Here is a 15,575-nt window from a genome sequence, read left to right as displayed (position 1 = left end):
GTGTGTGTGCGTGTGTGTGTGTGCGTGTCCACATTCCAGGACCATCGCTTCAGTGATGAGATAGACAAGCTAACAGGCTATAAGACCCAGTCCATCCTGTGTATGGCCATCTGTAACAGTGATGGGGAGGTCATAGGTGTTGTACAAGCAATCAACAAAAACCCTATGGGCGCTCCCTTCACTGAGGACGATGAGAAGGTGAGATCCTGTATCTCTGCTGAGAAACACTGACGGTTTTTTATTTTATTTTACTTTTTGATTTATAACTTCATTCACTGAATTTCATATTAGGGACAAAGAGTTGCCAAGGAAGCAGGATACTAGAGAAAAATTAAAAGAGGGGCATCGTTTCTATTGTCTAGAGGTTGTGGAGCATCAGTAAACATGTCTGGTTGTGCAATGCATGCACACTTAAGGCATCACATCTGAGTGATATACTTCCAATTGCTGCCCGAGCTACTACTCTACTCAAAATGACTCAAATATACATATAACTATATACTGTAGCTACATTTACTCTGTCACAGCCATGCATTTTCATCCTTGCAGTGTGTAGCTGAGCAAATAATTTATTGGGCACCTCCAGCTGTGAAAAAGTATTGCTTCCCGTTCGAGTATGTAGCAGGAGGACATTAAAAAAACAACAGTGCTCAACCCACCCAGGCAAAGTAAGAGAGAAATAAATCAAGATAAAAAAACATCAATGCGTTGGGATAGGAACATCAATTTGTACAGGCAACGGTTGGATGCTGTATGAAATCATTACACTTTGACTTCCCCCTTTTTCTTTTTCCTTTGTCCAGCTGCATTGCAAAGTTACACTTTGTCCACAAGGTGGCAGAATGAAGTTGGGAAATCATATTATTTCTCAACATATCCTTTAAGTTCAGAAGAAACATTTTTGTTTGTTTGTAGTAATCCCAGAAACCTTTAAATGTATGATTGACATGGATTGATTTTCGGACTGAGAGTGCTGTCTGAGTCTAAATAAGAGACAAAATAAATCACATTTCCATCTCCAGTTTTGTCAATTAAAATTGTAATACTGTAGCTAACAACTTAAGTGGCTGCCTTTGAGCAACAACGCAGTTGAAAGTAGGAAAAAATACCTCACTTACACATTTAAGGGCCCTTGATATCTTTCTAAATACATTCTTTCTCCAAATCAATCCTTCATTACCAGTGAACCAATTTGAGACAAATTTGTATAGAGAAGCAGCTCTACTCTCTCTCTATCATGCTTTTCTAACCCCCATAACCCCCCCCCCCCACACACACACACACACACACACATACATTTCTTTCCCAATCCTTACGACATGTCCTTTTATTGATCATGCAAAAATAACTAACACGTATAGATTATGCATGCCCTTCAGCACCTTTCCATGACTATTACTTTACTTGACCCCTGCAGGTGCTGCAGATGTATCTGCCATTCTGTGGAATATCGATCTCCAATGCCAAGTTGTTTTCAGAGTCTCGCAAGGAGTATGAGAGGAGTAGGGTGAGAGATCAACAACTCTGTATTTTAAAAGGGTGAATAGTGGTTCCTTAGCCAGTGGCTACCAGTGTTGGGAATAGTTACTGTAATTAAACTACTTTTTGCAGTAACTAGTAAACTAATTACTTTTTCAAATGTAGTAACCCAATTACCATTTCTGGAATTTAAATGGGCTAATTAGGCTACTTTAGTGACTTTAGGATATGAAAATAGCAGACAACTTCAGAGGATTATCCGGTTTATGATCATCAGACATCGTCCGCGGAGAGAAGCCGTCTCCCTGCCCGGCAAAAATGCTTCACATGCCGCACCTGCATGCCAGAGCCTCCCCAATAAGCAAATGTTCAAGTATGCCAAATAATGCCATGCAGGTACAGTGATAGACAGTTTGACAGTATGTCCTCCTGTCCCACACTGTGCCTCAGAAACATTCAAATAAGGTGTGTGCGTTAATAAGATAATCGAAGCAAACGTTTGAAAGTGAAGCAAAAGTTGCTTTCCCTAGTAACCAATTACTTTTATAATGAGTAGTTTGTAAAGTAATTCAATTACTTTTTGAGACAAGTAACTACTAACTGTAACTAATTACTAATTTTCAGTAACTTGCCCAACACTGGTGGCAACCTACAGGTAATATAATGTAATTTCTCTGTAGACACACCAAAATACTTTACAGTTTGTTTAGTATTGGTCTGTAAAATGATCCTAATGTACCCTCCATCAGTGTGATGTTGTGTCATAAATATGGCCATAAATAACTGTATGTGTTTGTGCAATGAGCATAATAGGTCAGCGGCATTTGGCCTTTGTTGTGCCCTCAGGCTCTGCTTGAGGTGGTGAACGACCTGTTTGAGGAGCAGACTGACCTGGAGAAGATCGTCAGGAAGATCATGCAGAGAGCTCTGACCCTGCTACAGTGTGAACGTTGCTCTGTGCTGCTCCTCGAAGACATCCACTCACCTGTGAGACCTCTGATTCCTGATCCGTGTCTGTGTTTGCCCTGTCTTACAGATCTCCAGCCATTCTGCAGTTCAGCAGCCATATTTGGGCCAAACATGCCTTTCGCATGAAACCTTGTAGCCTTTCTGATGCAAGACTTTCCTCCTTTTGTTGCACACAAATGTAACTGGTGTCTTGCTACAGGTGGTGAAGTTCTCCAAGACGTTTGAGCTCATGTCTCCCTTATGCAACATGGACCGTGACAACAGGTGAATTTCTTCATTTCCTAATTCGTCATTAAATATTTAGACAGACGGACAGACAGACAGGCAGACAGACAGACAGACAGACAGACAGACAGACAGGCAGGCAGACAGACAGATAGACAGACAGACAGGCAGACAGACAGACAGACAGACAGACAGACAGACAGACAGACAGATAGACAGACAGACAGGCAGACAGACAGACAGACAGACAGGCAGACAGACAGACAGACAGACAGACAGACAGGCAGGCAGGCAGACAGACAGACAGACAGACAGACAGACAGACAGACAGACAGACAGACAGACAGGCAGGCAGACAGACAGACAGACAGACAGACAGACAGACAGACAGACAGACAGACAGGCAGACAGACAGACAGGCAGACAGACAGACAGACAGACAGACAGACAGACATCTCAACAGTGCATTTGGGCACAACAAAAGATAAAGTACTAATAGAGCTGTTTAAAAAGATATATTTGCTCACGATGTATTGCTGTTGTACTGAATGTATACGCGTCTGTACCAAGAACCTTGTCTCCTGTTTGTGTTATTGGCCGCCTCAGCATGGAGAAGCTGTCGTGTTCTGATTGGCTGATCAATAACAGCATTGCTGAGCTGGTGGCTTCCACAGGACTGCCTGTCAACATCAGCGACGTCTGTCAGGACCCACGTTTTGATGCTGAGGTGTGGACCTATTAGTCTGAATCACACAGGCACATTTTTAGACACCCTTGTGTTTAACTTTGAGATTGTAAAATCAACACTGTGTCAGTGTTTGTATAAATCTCCACCCACCAGAGTTAATTTAAAGGAATAGTTCACCCAAAAATGAAAGTTCTGTCCTCATCTACTCTACTCACCCTCATACCAGTTGAGACACAAGTGAAGTTTGTCCATATATAACACACAGTGAGGTTGCCAGCACAACTGCAGAGAAAACCAGTCACCATTGACTTCAGTCATCATCATCATCATCATCATCAGGTTTCCTCCATCCCACGCGGTCCCAGGCAAGCTCAGTCACTTGAGATTCTGAAAGGAGCCCTTCGTTGCTCCCAAGCAGCTGTTGTACCATGATACATATCTCAGGTAGCTTGTATTTTGTCGGCCCAGTCTTCTCTTCCCATGTTTTGGTGTGTAGATAGCATATAATGACTTCACTACTAAGTAAGCCAGTACTTCACAACTGAAGTCAATGGTGACTGGTTTTCAATCTCCCTGTGTGTTATATGGACAAACTTCACACCTGTGTTACACAGGCCCGACGCCAAGGGGGGGACTAGTGTGGGCGTGGCCCCCTCAGTTGTATTTTCTGCCCTCCCAGTTGAACTCCTCTTCTACTCCTCGTGGCATGGCATTGATGTACTGTAGCATCTCATGTTTAAAGCTAGAGTATAGATATATGAAACTAGAACACCTTAGAGCAGTGTTGGGAGTAACTAGTTACTAAGTAACTAGCAGTTTGGGAGTAACTAGTTACTAAGTAACTAGTAACTGTAACTTAACTACTTCTTGCCGTAACTAGTAATCTAACTAATTACTTTTCAAATTGAGTAACTGTATTATTTATTTATTTTTATTTTTATAATTTATTATAACTTATTATATTTAGTTACTAAAATAGTAACTGTGCTAGTTACTAGTTACTTCAGAGAGAAAACCTCAGAGGATTATCCGGTTTCTGGTCCTCAGACCTAGTCCGGGGAGAGAGCTGCAGCTGCAGCCAGAGCCCCAGAGGCTAATGACCTTGATAGGCTATAACAGACAGACAACATGGTACCAACCATGTCATGCTAGCTGGTTGGGAAGGGGGTGCCATAATGCTCCAAATTTAGGCAAAATGTTGGTGAGGGAAAAACTGGCACGACCATCTTCAACTGCCCCCTCAGTCACTTCATCCTGCTGTTTCAGCTGGCATGGCGGTGAGTAGATGATGACATCATTTTCATTTTTGGATGAACTGTTCCTTTACTTCTAGTTAGTGTTGAAGAGCCGCTCCAGAACCCTATCAGCTCTATGAGACAACACACCAATCAACACTTACTGTATATACCATCTCTGAATAAGTGTCACTGAAAAATTAACACTTATAAATTAACTCCTACACACGCACGCACGCACACACGCACGCACGCACGCACGCACGCACACACACACACACACACACACACACACACACACACACACACACACACACACACACACACACACACACACACACACAGACACAGACACACATACACACACACACACACACACACACAGTTCTCATTCTTGTCCCATTTTCACAATCTCTTCTCCTCGCTTCTCCTCAGGCGGATCAAGCCTCAGGGTTTCACATCAGATCAGTGTTGTGTGTCCCTATCTGGAATCGAATTCATCAGATAATTGGTAGGTTGACCTACAGGACAATTAGTTACCTGATCTCGTTGGAAAACGCTTCTTCATGTTGCAGTCAACCAAAAAAAGTAATTAATTAAGTTTAAGTTTAAGTATAGAATACTGCATGCCAAAACTACCAGGCCCAAGAACAGTTTTATCCCAAAGGCCATCACTCTGATTAACACTAAACCAGTCACTTGATCACCAGCATGAACACTTAAACCAGCAACAGAACTATGCCTGTGCAACCTGTAGCACCTGCCTCATGTCATTAATTACCCCCCGCCACACACGCACACACACCCCACACACACACACACACACACTCACACATACACACTCCCCTCACACTCACACATACACACTCACCTCACCCTCACACATACTACCCAAATTGAAATATGATAACTGTGCAATATCTGACTTAAAGTCCTGGTGACACTTGGTTCCAGTGTGGTATACATAGAATGTACATTGTTTGCCCTATTTAACTATTGCCTTATTGCCCTATTGTTGTTGTTGTTGTTGTTGTTGTTGTTGTTGTTGTTGTTGTGATTGTGTGCTCTATCCACCTTATTTTTGAATGCCCCACTGTACAAATAATTGTGGGTACAAGTTCCGGTTTAACGTGACTTATTGTTGCAGCTTGCGATTTCCTTTGTTATACTCTTTGGCTGCAGAGCCGAATTATAAACCGGAAACTGGAGTACGTTATAAAAGTTATAGATATAGTCACGTTATAAACAACTAACCAACGCTGGGAGTCTGTATTACTCGAAATTGTTAAAAGTTAAATCAATGTGGTCATTTAGTGGCGTTTTACTGCCATGTAACATTGCTAGCTAGCCGCTAACATTAGCCACAGTAGGCTGCACACTGCGCTCTTAAAGGGATATTTATCGACGAGATTTTTGCCAAGCTGGACCTGATTAGTGATTTGCTCCGTTCGCCCAGACGGGTGTCAAGCTGTCAGCAACAAGGCTGGGAGGATCACACCGGAGGTAGAGCGGGTCGGCCAATGACGCAAGGGTTGGCGGTTCGATCCCCGCTCCTTCCCAGCTGCTGTCGTTGTGTCCTTGGGCAAGACACTTAACCCTCCTTGCTCCCGATGGTGTGTAGGCACCCTGCGTGGCAGCCTGCCGCCATTGGTGTATGAATGGGTGAATGTAGACTATCTACTGATTGTAAAGCGCTTTGGATAAAAGCGCTATATAAATGCAGGCCATTTACCATTTACCATTTAACACATAGGCATCATGGCCGCTAGAAATAAGGTGGATAGGACGAATCAGCGTGACATCACTGCCACCCAAAAATGCGTAACCCCACGGCAGTTGACTAGTATGAGTTGTGCCAAACAAACGTTAATATCTCAAGAAGAATACATCACATCGCTTATATTTTGACATTCTGAGTGAGAGCAGAAGTTGCTCAAGAGTTTGATGTATAATATATGCATGTCATGTTAAAGTTGTGTGAACTGTTGCAGTTTTAAATTGTAAACACGGTCAGCTGGCTAGAGTCAGACGCTCAAAGCTCGCGCTCCATAGGGTTCCATTGCCGTTGCCACCCAGTGACGTGTTTTTTTTAACCAAAATGCTGCTCGGCTGATCCCTCGTATTTGTTGTTTGCTGTGATTTTGTACGTATTGACCTACTGCACCTTGTCTGTAAGTGAACGGAGCACACAGCACAAGAATTTCACACGTCCGTACTTGTACAACATGTGACAATAAAATCTTGCATCTTGAATCATACATACCCTTTCTTATACGTATGTATACCTTATACCTTATACCTCACTTCTTCTTCTTCTTGTTATTGTTGTTGTCATTGTTGTAGCAGCTAATGTTTAGGCTTACCTACACTACAGTATGTCCATCCTCAGTCCTTGTTTGTTTGGTTTTGCCTGTGCATACAGTCCCTTTGCTTTTGTGTGTGTGTGAGTACATTGAGAGCAACGTAAACCGGACTCACATTCCTTGTACAGTATGTGTACATACTTGGCGAATAAAGCTGATGCTGATTGATATATGTTCTGTAGGGGTCGCTCAAATTCTGAATTCTGAAATTCTGGACAGGAAAACCTTCAATGATGCAGATCAGAGACTGTTTGAGGTGAATGTTTTTGACTATTTTGCAGCTATGCACAAAATACTTGTTTGGGTGTACAGTGTTGTATTGCAATTGTGCAATTTTATGCTGAATAGCAGTTTAAAAGCATCTAAATTGTTGACAATGTCTGGACTAAAGTTATGCAAAATTGGGGGTAAAATGTCTTCAGGGGTATACATTATGAGAAAAAAAACAAAGCATTATCTTGTGGGCTTTCCTGGTGCATGTTGTTGATATGAACAACTGTTTATGCATTATTTCAAAAGTGTAATGTATTTACTGCTTGGTCTAAAGGGCTAGTCTTGTCTATATGAGAGCTAAAGCATAGGCATGATGTTGAAATGATGAAGTGTTCAGTGATACCACACCACATCAAATATTTAGCTTCTTCATATTTTGTTTCTCTTCCCCCTTTTCCTTTGTACACAGGCATTTGTGATATTCTGTGGGCTTGGAATCAACAACACAATGATGTACAATCAAGTTAAAAAGACCTGGGCCAAGCAGTCTGTAGCACTGGATGTGAGTATACAGAAACACTGGGATTAAAACAAAGTTTAACAGAGCAGTTCGTACAGTAAATCTGCCGCAGGCATTCATCTTCATCTGCATGGCGCTCCATTGCCCAGTACCTAACCTGCCCAGTACCTAACCTCAGGCAATCAGTCCCATTATCCTCCTGAGCAAACAGCGTTCTGCTTCTCTACCATACTTATTTCAGACATTTTAATTTAGAATAAATACATATGCATGGAATGTGTTGTTCTGTCAGAAGGTCGATCATTTTACACACACGCGCGCGCGCGTGCGCACACACGCGCACACGCACACGCATACGCACACACACACACACACACACACACGCACGCACGCACGCACGCACGCACGCGCACACACACACACACACACACACACACACACACACACACACACACACACACACACACACACAGTAGGTAGAGCATATGATACAGTAGTGCAGCTTTAATATTCATACATCAGTAGCAAAATCCATTTCCCGTAGCTAATTATTGTGTCCAATATTTGTGTTGTCTCAGATGCTGTCTTATCACGCTACCTGCTCCAAGGTAGAGGTTGACAGGCTCAAGGTAATCCTGAGTGAGAAAGAACAATAAGGCAATGTTCACACTCACACATTCTCACTGTATTGAATTTCAGAATTGTACGAAAACACTATAAATCTGGTACCTGTCAGTTGCCTGTCTGTTGCCTGGTAACAGATTTGTTTTGTATTGCTGCACTTCCTGCTTTACTGAGGCCATGTGATTGATCTTAGATGATGTCACAGATGATGATGATGATGATGATGATGATGAAGATAGGAGATGTCAGCGCTGTTGTCAACAGTAATGATGCCACAGTGACGATGCCAACAGTGATGATGTCATCATTGAAGACGATGTCATCACTGTTGGCATGATCACTTTTTTCTAATGAATTAATTCTGTTGACAACAGCACTGACATCATCAATCATCATCATCGGTGACATCATCTAACAATTGACAGCTCTATCCTCCTTCCCGAAGGCAGCCAAGATCCCGCTGAGCAGTGAGCTGGGCATTGATGAGTTGCACTTCAACGACTTCTCTCTGGACAATGACGCCATGATCACTGCCTCGCTCCGGATGTTTCTGGAACTTGGTGTGGTCCAAAAGTTTAAAATGGACTATGAGGTGAGGCCCCCAGAGTACAGAGTACATGTGCTCACCTGTTCATAGGAGTATACCTGATATACACAACACAGTTTGACATTTGACTTTGTTCAGTTATGTTTATCGTTCAATGATATTTATAGCCCCTTATCACAAGTATGTCTCAAAGGGCAGCATCACAGCAACATAGCATCAGCACAGTCAACACAACATAGGTTACATACATATTAGACATAGATTACATATTGAGAGATTACATTATGATACTACACAAACACAGTATATCTGTGGACTGTGGGAGGAAACCGGAGCACCCGGAGGAAAGCGACGCAAACACGGGGAGAACATGCTAACTTCAGACAGAAAGGACAGAGAGATTCGAACCCATGACCTTCTTGCTGTGAGGTGACAGTGCTGAGCACTGAGCCACCGTGCATATCTCTCCTCTCTCAGGTTCTGTGTCGCTGGCTTCTGACTGTGAGGAAGAACTATCGAACAGTAGCCTATCACAACTGGAGGCACGCCTTCAACGTGTCCCAATGCATGTTCGTTATGATCACAGTAAGTTTCAAGTCAAAATCACAAATCATGACATGTTAAGTTTCAAGTCAAATCACAAATCATGGCATGTTTATTTACATCATCACAGTTACTGCCTGAAAATGCTTTATAAACACACAAATTAATATGGTAAAATGACAAGCTGTGCAGTTTTTTTTAATCTTGTTTCCAGATCTATCAAGCTTATTTCATGATATGTTTACTCAAAATGATCTGACTGCACCAGCCACCAATCTTGCTGGTAAAAAAAAGTCATTTGATACATGTCACTTGATACAAAAATTCCCACAAAAAGACATAAACATGTATAGGAAAAATTGGGAAGGGCCCCGTGGAGAGAGGGGATCTCCCTTCTAAGATGGTCAGATGGGCAAACAAATTGAATATCAAATGGAGCATTAACAGAAATTAACAGAATGAACAGCGAATGAATGCTGGGGTCGACATCCACGCCACTTCTGGTGACATACTACTGTGGAGCTTTTTGACTAGAAGATGGGCTGCATAGGCTGCTGAGATTTGACTATTTACACAAAATATAATTTATTTTTTTACCTAAAAATAATTTTCTTTGGTTTCTGCAGACAGCCGGCTTCCAGGAGATCCTGTCTGATGCAGAGATACTGGCTTTGATGGTTGGCTGTCTGTGTCATGATTTGGACCACCGAGGCACCAACAATGCATTTCAGGCCAAGTAAGTGACTGAGGTACAACTGAGGTACAACTGAGGAGTGCTGCTGAGGGAGGTGTCTCAGGTGGATTTAGGTCCACTGTGTTTCCCCCTGCAGGATAGGCTCTGCTCTGGCACTGCTGTACGGGACGTCAGCCACACTGGAGCATCATCACTTCAACCATGCAGTCATGATCCTACAAAGTGAGGTGGGACCCATATTTCTTATATGTTCACCAGTGGTGCATTACATAAGTCAGTCTGGAGCATACATTACATACAGTACACATCAGTTGCTATTGGGAATCTTCCTTTTGTGTCTGTTACTGTGTAATAAAACAAATGTGTGTAAACTCACTCCTAAATATAAAATAAAAATATCTCTCCCATTTTTTCTCCCCAATAGCCAATTCCCCCTGCTGTCCCGGTCATTGCGCCACTCCCTCTGCCAATCTGGGGAGCTGTAGACTAGCACACGCTTCCTCAGATACATGTGCAGTCGCCAGCCGCTTCTTTTCACCTGACAGTGAGGAATTTCACCGGCAGGACATAGCGCATGGGAGGATCACGCTGCTCCCCCCAGTTCCCCTCCCCCCCAAGAACACCCCCCCCCCCCCCCCCCGAACAACCAGTGGAGGCGCTTGTGCAGCGACCAGGACTCATACCCCCACCGGCTTCCCTCCAGTAGACATGTCCAATTGTGTCTGTAGGAACGTCTGACCCAGTCGGACCGCTGCCGGGAATTGAACCTGGGTCTCCGCGGTGGTACCCAGATGCCCAAATAAAAATAACTTGAAACTTGAAACTTGAAAATGAGCATTTCCATTGAATTGGATCCTTTTTAAGTGAAGGATCAAATGAGTTGGTGCATAATTAACTTTCCTTGTCACATGGTGCCGGTGGGCGGGTGTTAACTTTCCTTGTCACATGGTGCCGGTGGGCGGGTGTTAACTTTCCTTGTCACATGGTGCCGGTGGGCGGGTGTTAACTTTCCTTGTCACATGGTGCCGGTGGGCGGGTGTTAACTTTCCTTGTCACATGGTGCCGGTGGGCGGGTGTTAACTTTCCTTGTCACATGGTGCCGGTGGGCGGGTGTTAACTTTCCTTGTCACATGGTGCCGGTGGGCGGGTGTTAACTTTCCTTGTCACATGGTGCCGGTGGGTGGGTGTTAACTTTCCTTGTCACATGGTGCCGGTGGGCGGGTGTTAACTTTCCTTGTCACATGGTGCCGGTGGGCGGGTGTTAACTTTCCTTGTCACATGGTGCCGGTGGGCGGGTGTTAACTTTCCTTGTCACATGGTGCCGGTGGGCGGGTGTTAACTTTCCTTGTCACATGGTGCCGGTGGGCGGGTGTTAACTTTCCTTGTCACATGGTGCCGGTGGGCGGGTGTTAACTTTCCTTGTCACATGGTGCCGGTGGGCGGGTGTTAACTTTCCTTGTCACATGGTGCCGGTGGGTGGGTGTTAACTTTCCTTGTCACATGGTGCCGGTGGGCGGGTGTTAACTTTCCTTGTCACATGGTGCCGGTGGGCGGGTGTTAACTTTCCTTGTCACATGGTGCCGGTGGGCGGGTGTTAACTTTCCTTGTCACATGGTGCCGGTGGGCGGGTGTTAACTTTCCTTGTCACATGGTGCCGGTGGGTGGGTGTTAACTTTCCTTGTCACATTCCTTGTCACATGGTGCCGGTGGGCGGGTGTTAACTTTCCTTGTCACATGGTGCCGGTGGGTGGGTGTTAACTTTCCTTGTCACATGGTGCCGGTGGGCGGGTGTTAACTTTCCTTGTCACATGGTGCCGGTGGGCGGGTGTTAACTTTCCTTGTCACATGGTGCCGGTGGGCGGGTGTTAACTTTCCTTGTCACATGGTGCCGGTGGGCGGGTGTTAACTTTCCTTGTCACATGGTGCCGGTGGGTGGGTGTTAACTTTCCTTGTCACATGGTGCCGGTGGGTGGGTGTTAACTTTCCTTGTCACATGGTGCCGGTGGGCGGGTGTTAACTTTCCTTGTCACATGGTGCCGGTGGGCGGGTGTTAACTTTCCTTGTCACATGGTGCCGGTGGGCGGGTGGGTGGTTTGCGCCGGTGGGTGGGTGGTTTGAGCCTGACTGCTCAACCCAAAGTGGCTGCCAGCAGCCAGTGACCACTGCTGACATAATGAGGCTGCTTTGTCTCAGGTGTAGGTCAGATCTTAGTTTGATCACCAGGAACTCTGTTCTCCATCGATTTCTTTGAACAGAGGGCAGAGAAAGTCTATACCCATTGCTCATTAACATTGCTAATGGGATCTTCACTGACAGTGAAAGATGAGTTTACCAATACATCATCTTAACGAAGACATTGTAGGCAGAGTTACCTCCCTGCTCTTGTATCTTCGCCTATACTTTAGTGTGTGTATTGCCTTTTTCCCCACAGGGCCACAATATTTTTGCCAACCTCTGCTCTAAAGAGTACAGCAACATGATGCAACTACTGAAGCAGGCCATTCTCTCAACAGACCTCACTTTGCACTTTCAGTAAGTGTACTTAAAATGGGTTTGCCAAATAGTAAAACTGAAATAGATTATTACAGATGATTAGATTATTACAACTGAAATAAAATAGAATAGAAGCATATTTTTTGTTTTATTAAAGATATGTGTGCAAAATGTTATCTTGGGAGTACATTCTGTAACTAGACTTTCCTCTGCCTCTGTACAATTCTTGTGTTCTTGACTGTCTCTGCATTCTAAGGCGCAGGACTGCCTTCTTTGAGTGTGTTCTGTCTGGAGAATTTAGCTGGACAGATGAAGGACACCGAGAGGTTCTCAGGTATCTGTTACTTTACAAAATAAAATCTCCTTTGCAAAAATCACCTTATTTTTTTAAAGCAAAACAAGCAATATAAATGAGCTTTGGTGCTGTCAACAGGTCTATGTTGATGACAGCATGTGATTTGGGTGCCGTCACTCGTCCATGGGAAATATCCAAACAGGTTTGAGTCTCCACCCCAACATCTCACATGCTTTTTTTTGCACTTCACCTTTATTACCATATGCAAACAAACAAACATAAACACACACACACACACACACACACACACACACACACACACACACACACACACACACACACACACACACACACACACACACACACACACACACACACACACACAGGCACCCCAATAACCCAATTCTGACCACTATGCAATCACCCAAGAGAAGTAATGTCCTCATTCTGTCTCTCTATGGCACACCTACCAAACATTGTCCAAACAACTGCCATCTTGTTGGCAGTTGTTGGACAATACAATGTGGCTAAACACTGACAAACAAGGATTGAATGTTGAATCTGACCAAACATCTCCAAACAAACAATTCTGAACAAGATAGCCATGGCACCTCAAACAAACATCTGTGTTTGTCTGTGTCTGTCCATGTTTGCTGTAGAATCGTTGATTGGTGTGCCATGACCTTAAGATAGAGTTTAGATGTTGCTTTCCATCAAATACACTGTTTGGCCTTTCTCTATATTGTTAGACAGTTGGTGGCTTTACATTTCTCCAAGACACTGTGCTCATCTTCTTTGCGATCAGCCGCAACACCCCAAGTAGATGCGACTGGTTTTTATTAGTTATATATTCTCTGGTGTCTCTCCCAAAATAAAGAATGGTCGCTCTAGTAGTAGGTCTACCCCCCATGATTTGCTTGATCTCTGTCCGGATGTCCCTCCAGTATTGATACAATTTGGGGCAATATCTGTGCTTTCAAGCTGTGCTTTTTGAAGATTTGGAGCCATCAAAATGTAGGTGGCATTGTGGCAGATTTGTGCATAGTACAATGACTGTGCAGATAATGCCATGTAAAGAACATAGTACAATGACTGTGCAGATAATGCCATGTAAAGAACATAGTACAATGACTGTGCAGATAATGCCATGTAAAGAACATAGTACAATGACTGTGCAGATAATGCCATGTAAAGAACATAGTACAATGACTGTGCAGATAATGTATAATGATAATGTCACGTAGGACTGTGTAAATAATGCCATGTAAAGAACAGAAAATCCTTTATTTCTACTTCACAACATTTGAAAAACTTGGCCACTGCAGTATCAGTTGAGGATCAATGCAGGATAGATAGATGATGTCTGGAAAGCAAAGGCAGCGATGGCTGTCCAGACCTGACAGACCCTGCTACTGTGTGTAGAGTAAAAAGCTCTGACTGAGCTCTAGTTCACAGCCTTTCTGGCTCTGAGTGCTTAGTTTGATGTGAGGAGTCTTACCTCATTGTTTCTTCATAGAGAGAATGATGATGTCCTTTGATATCCCCAGGTTGCAGAGCTGGTGACCAGTGAATTCTTTGAACAAGGTGACAGGGAGCGGTCTGAGCTGAAGCTGACTCCAGCTGTAAGCACAAAGCCACAACATGCAAACTCTCAACTTCCACTCACATTTTACAGTCCAGTTGTATGAAGAGCTTGCAAAGCTAAACTCCTACCATGATCATTTTGGCTTGCACAAAGTTTTTTTTCTTCTTATACTCAATTATTATTGATTTTAATCTAATTCACAATCTATCCCTCCTGGGGACTCAAACTAGGTATTTTGTCAAACAATTGTTGCAGTTGAGTAAGGCATTTTTATGGTGGATGATAATAACCGAAGCTTATCACCTCTCTAGGCCATATTTGACCGCAATCGCAAGGATGAATTACCTGCCTTACAGCTGGAGTGGATTGATGGGATCTGTAAACCCCTTTACCAGGTAGATAACCCTTGAGGAAAACTTCATTTCATATCTTAATTTCGATAATTGTGATATTATTATTTGGTATTTGCTAATTCTCCCAGATCTGAGAGATCATCATGTGTGTTGAACTGTGTCTCTCCCAGGCACTGGCGAAGTTGAACACGAAGCTGCAGCCGATGGTCGACAGGATAGATGCCAACAGAAGCAAGTGGCAGGAGCTCTGCTCATCCGATCAGCAGACACATGATAGCACCTCAGTGTCCAATATGACCCCTGAACCAGGTCAACATCCTGAGTCAACAGAAGATGCAGAAACTAATCAAGAGCCAGAGTTCGTAGAGATCCTGAAGTCTGGTGACAATGCCGAGTTTGGGTCCAATTCTAGTGCGATGGGGATCTGAGGTGCAGTCCAACATGACAGCCAGACAGCTCTTAGAGGAGTGAAGCAAGAATCAAAGTGAAGTAAGAGTTTATCCACTAAATAACTCGCATGGGCTTCTTCCCCCATATCCTGTGAATTTATAACAGGTGCAATCTGAAATTATCCAAAATCTGGGTAAAGTTTTCACCTACTGAACATTTTGGTTTCCCAAGTGTCACTGTATTAAACTCAGGCATGGAATCAGTTCCCAGTCTATCTGTCTGTCTGTCTGTCTGTCTGTCTGTCTGTCTGTCTGTCTGTCTGTCTGTCTGTCTGTCTGTCTGTCTGTCTGTCTGTATGT

General features: G+C 43.7%; 1 protein-coding gene across 1 annotated transcript in view; it reads left to right on the top strand.

The window, feature by feature from the left end:
• pde11al (phosphodiesterase 11a, like) overlaps positions 1 to 15,254 on the top strand; it is a gene marked incomplete at both ends in the record, with an annotated part of 16,943 nt that extends 1,689 nt beyond the window's left edge. The window contains 19 exons of the mRNA XM_083649016.1: positions 40 to 198; positions 1,418 to 1,507; positions 2,326 to 2,466; positions 2,648 to 2,712; positions 3,280 to 3,400; positions 5,032 to 5,107; positions 7,142 to 7,215; positions 7,642 to 7,734; positions 8,271 to 8,321; positions 8,762 to 8,908; positions 9,341 to 9,448; positions 10,033 to 10,142; positions 10,237 to 10,327; positions 12,532 to 12,632; positions 12,850 to 12,927; positions 13,027 to 13,090; positions 14,436 to 14,510; positions 14,785 to 14,868; positions 14,997 to 15,254. Of these exons, the coding sequence (XP_083505142.1) occupies positions 40 to 198; positions 1,418 to 1,507; positions 2,326 to 2,466; positions 2,648 to 2,712; positions 3,280 to 3,400; positions 5,032 to 5,107; positions 7,142 to 7,215; positions 7,642 to 7,734; positions 8,271 to 8,321; positions 8,762 to 8,908; positions 9,341 to 9,448; positions 10,033 to 10,142; positions 10,237 to 10,327; positions 12,532 to 12,632; positions 12,850 to 12,927; positions 13,027 to 13,090; positions 14,436 to 14,510; positions 14,785 to 14,868; positions 14,997 to 15,254 (1,986 nt within the window). The remainder of the gene's footprint in view (positions 1 to 39; positions 199 to 1,417; positions 1,508 to 2,325; positions 2,467 to 2,647; positions 2,713 to 3,279; positions 3,401 to 5,031; positions 5,108 to 7,141; positions 7,216 to 7,641; positions 7,735 to 8,270; positions 8,322 to 8,761; positions 8,909 to 9,340; positions 9,449 to 10,032; positions 10,143 to 10,236; positions 10,328 to 12,531; positions 12,633 to 12,849; positions 12,928 to 13,026; positions 13,091 to 14,435; positions 14,511 to 14,784; positions 14,869 to 14,996) is intronic.
• Between the last annotated feature and the right edge of the window lie 321 nt (positions 15,255 to 15,575).

This window comes from Poromitra crassiceps (assembly GCF_964638095.1).
Source record: "Poromitra crassiceps genome assembly, chromosome: 1".
Classification (NCBI taxonomy): Eukaryota; Metazoa; Chordata; class Actinopteri; order Beryciformes; family Melamphaidae; genus Poromitra; species Poromitra crassiceps.
This window is presented reverse-complemented; position numbering and strand designations above follow the sequence as displayed.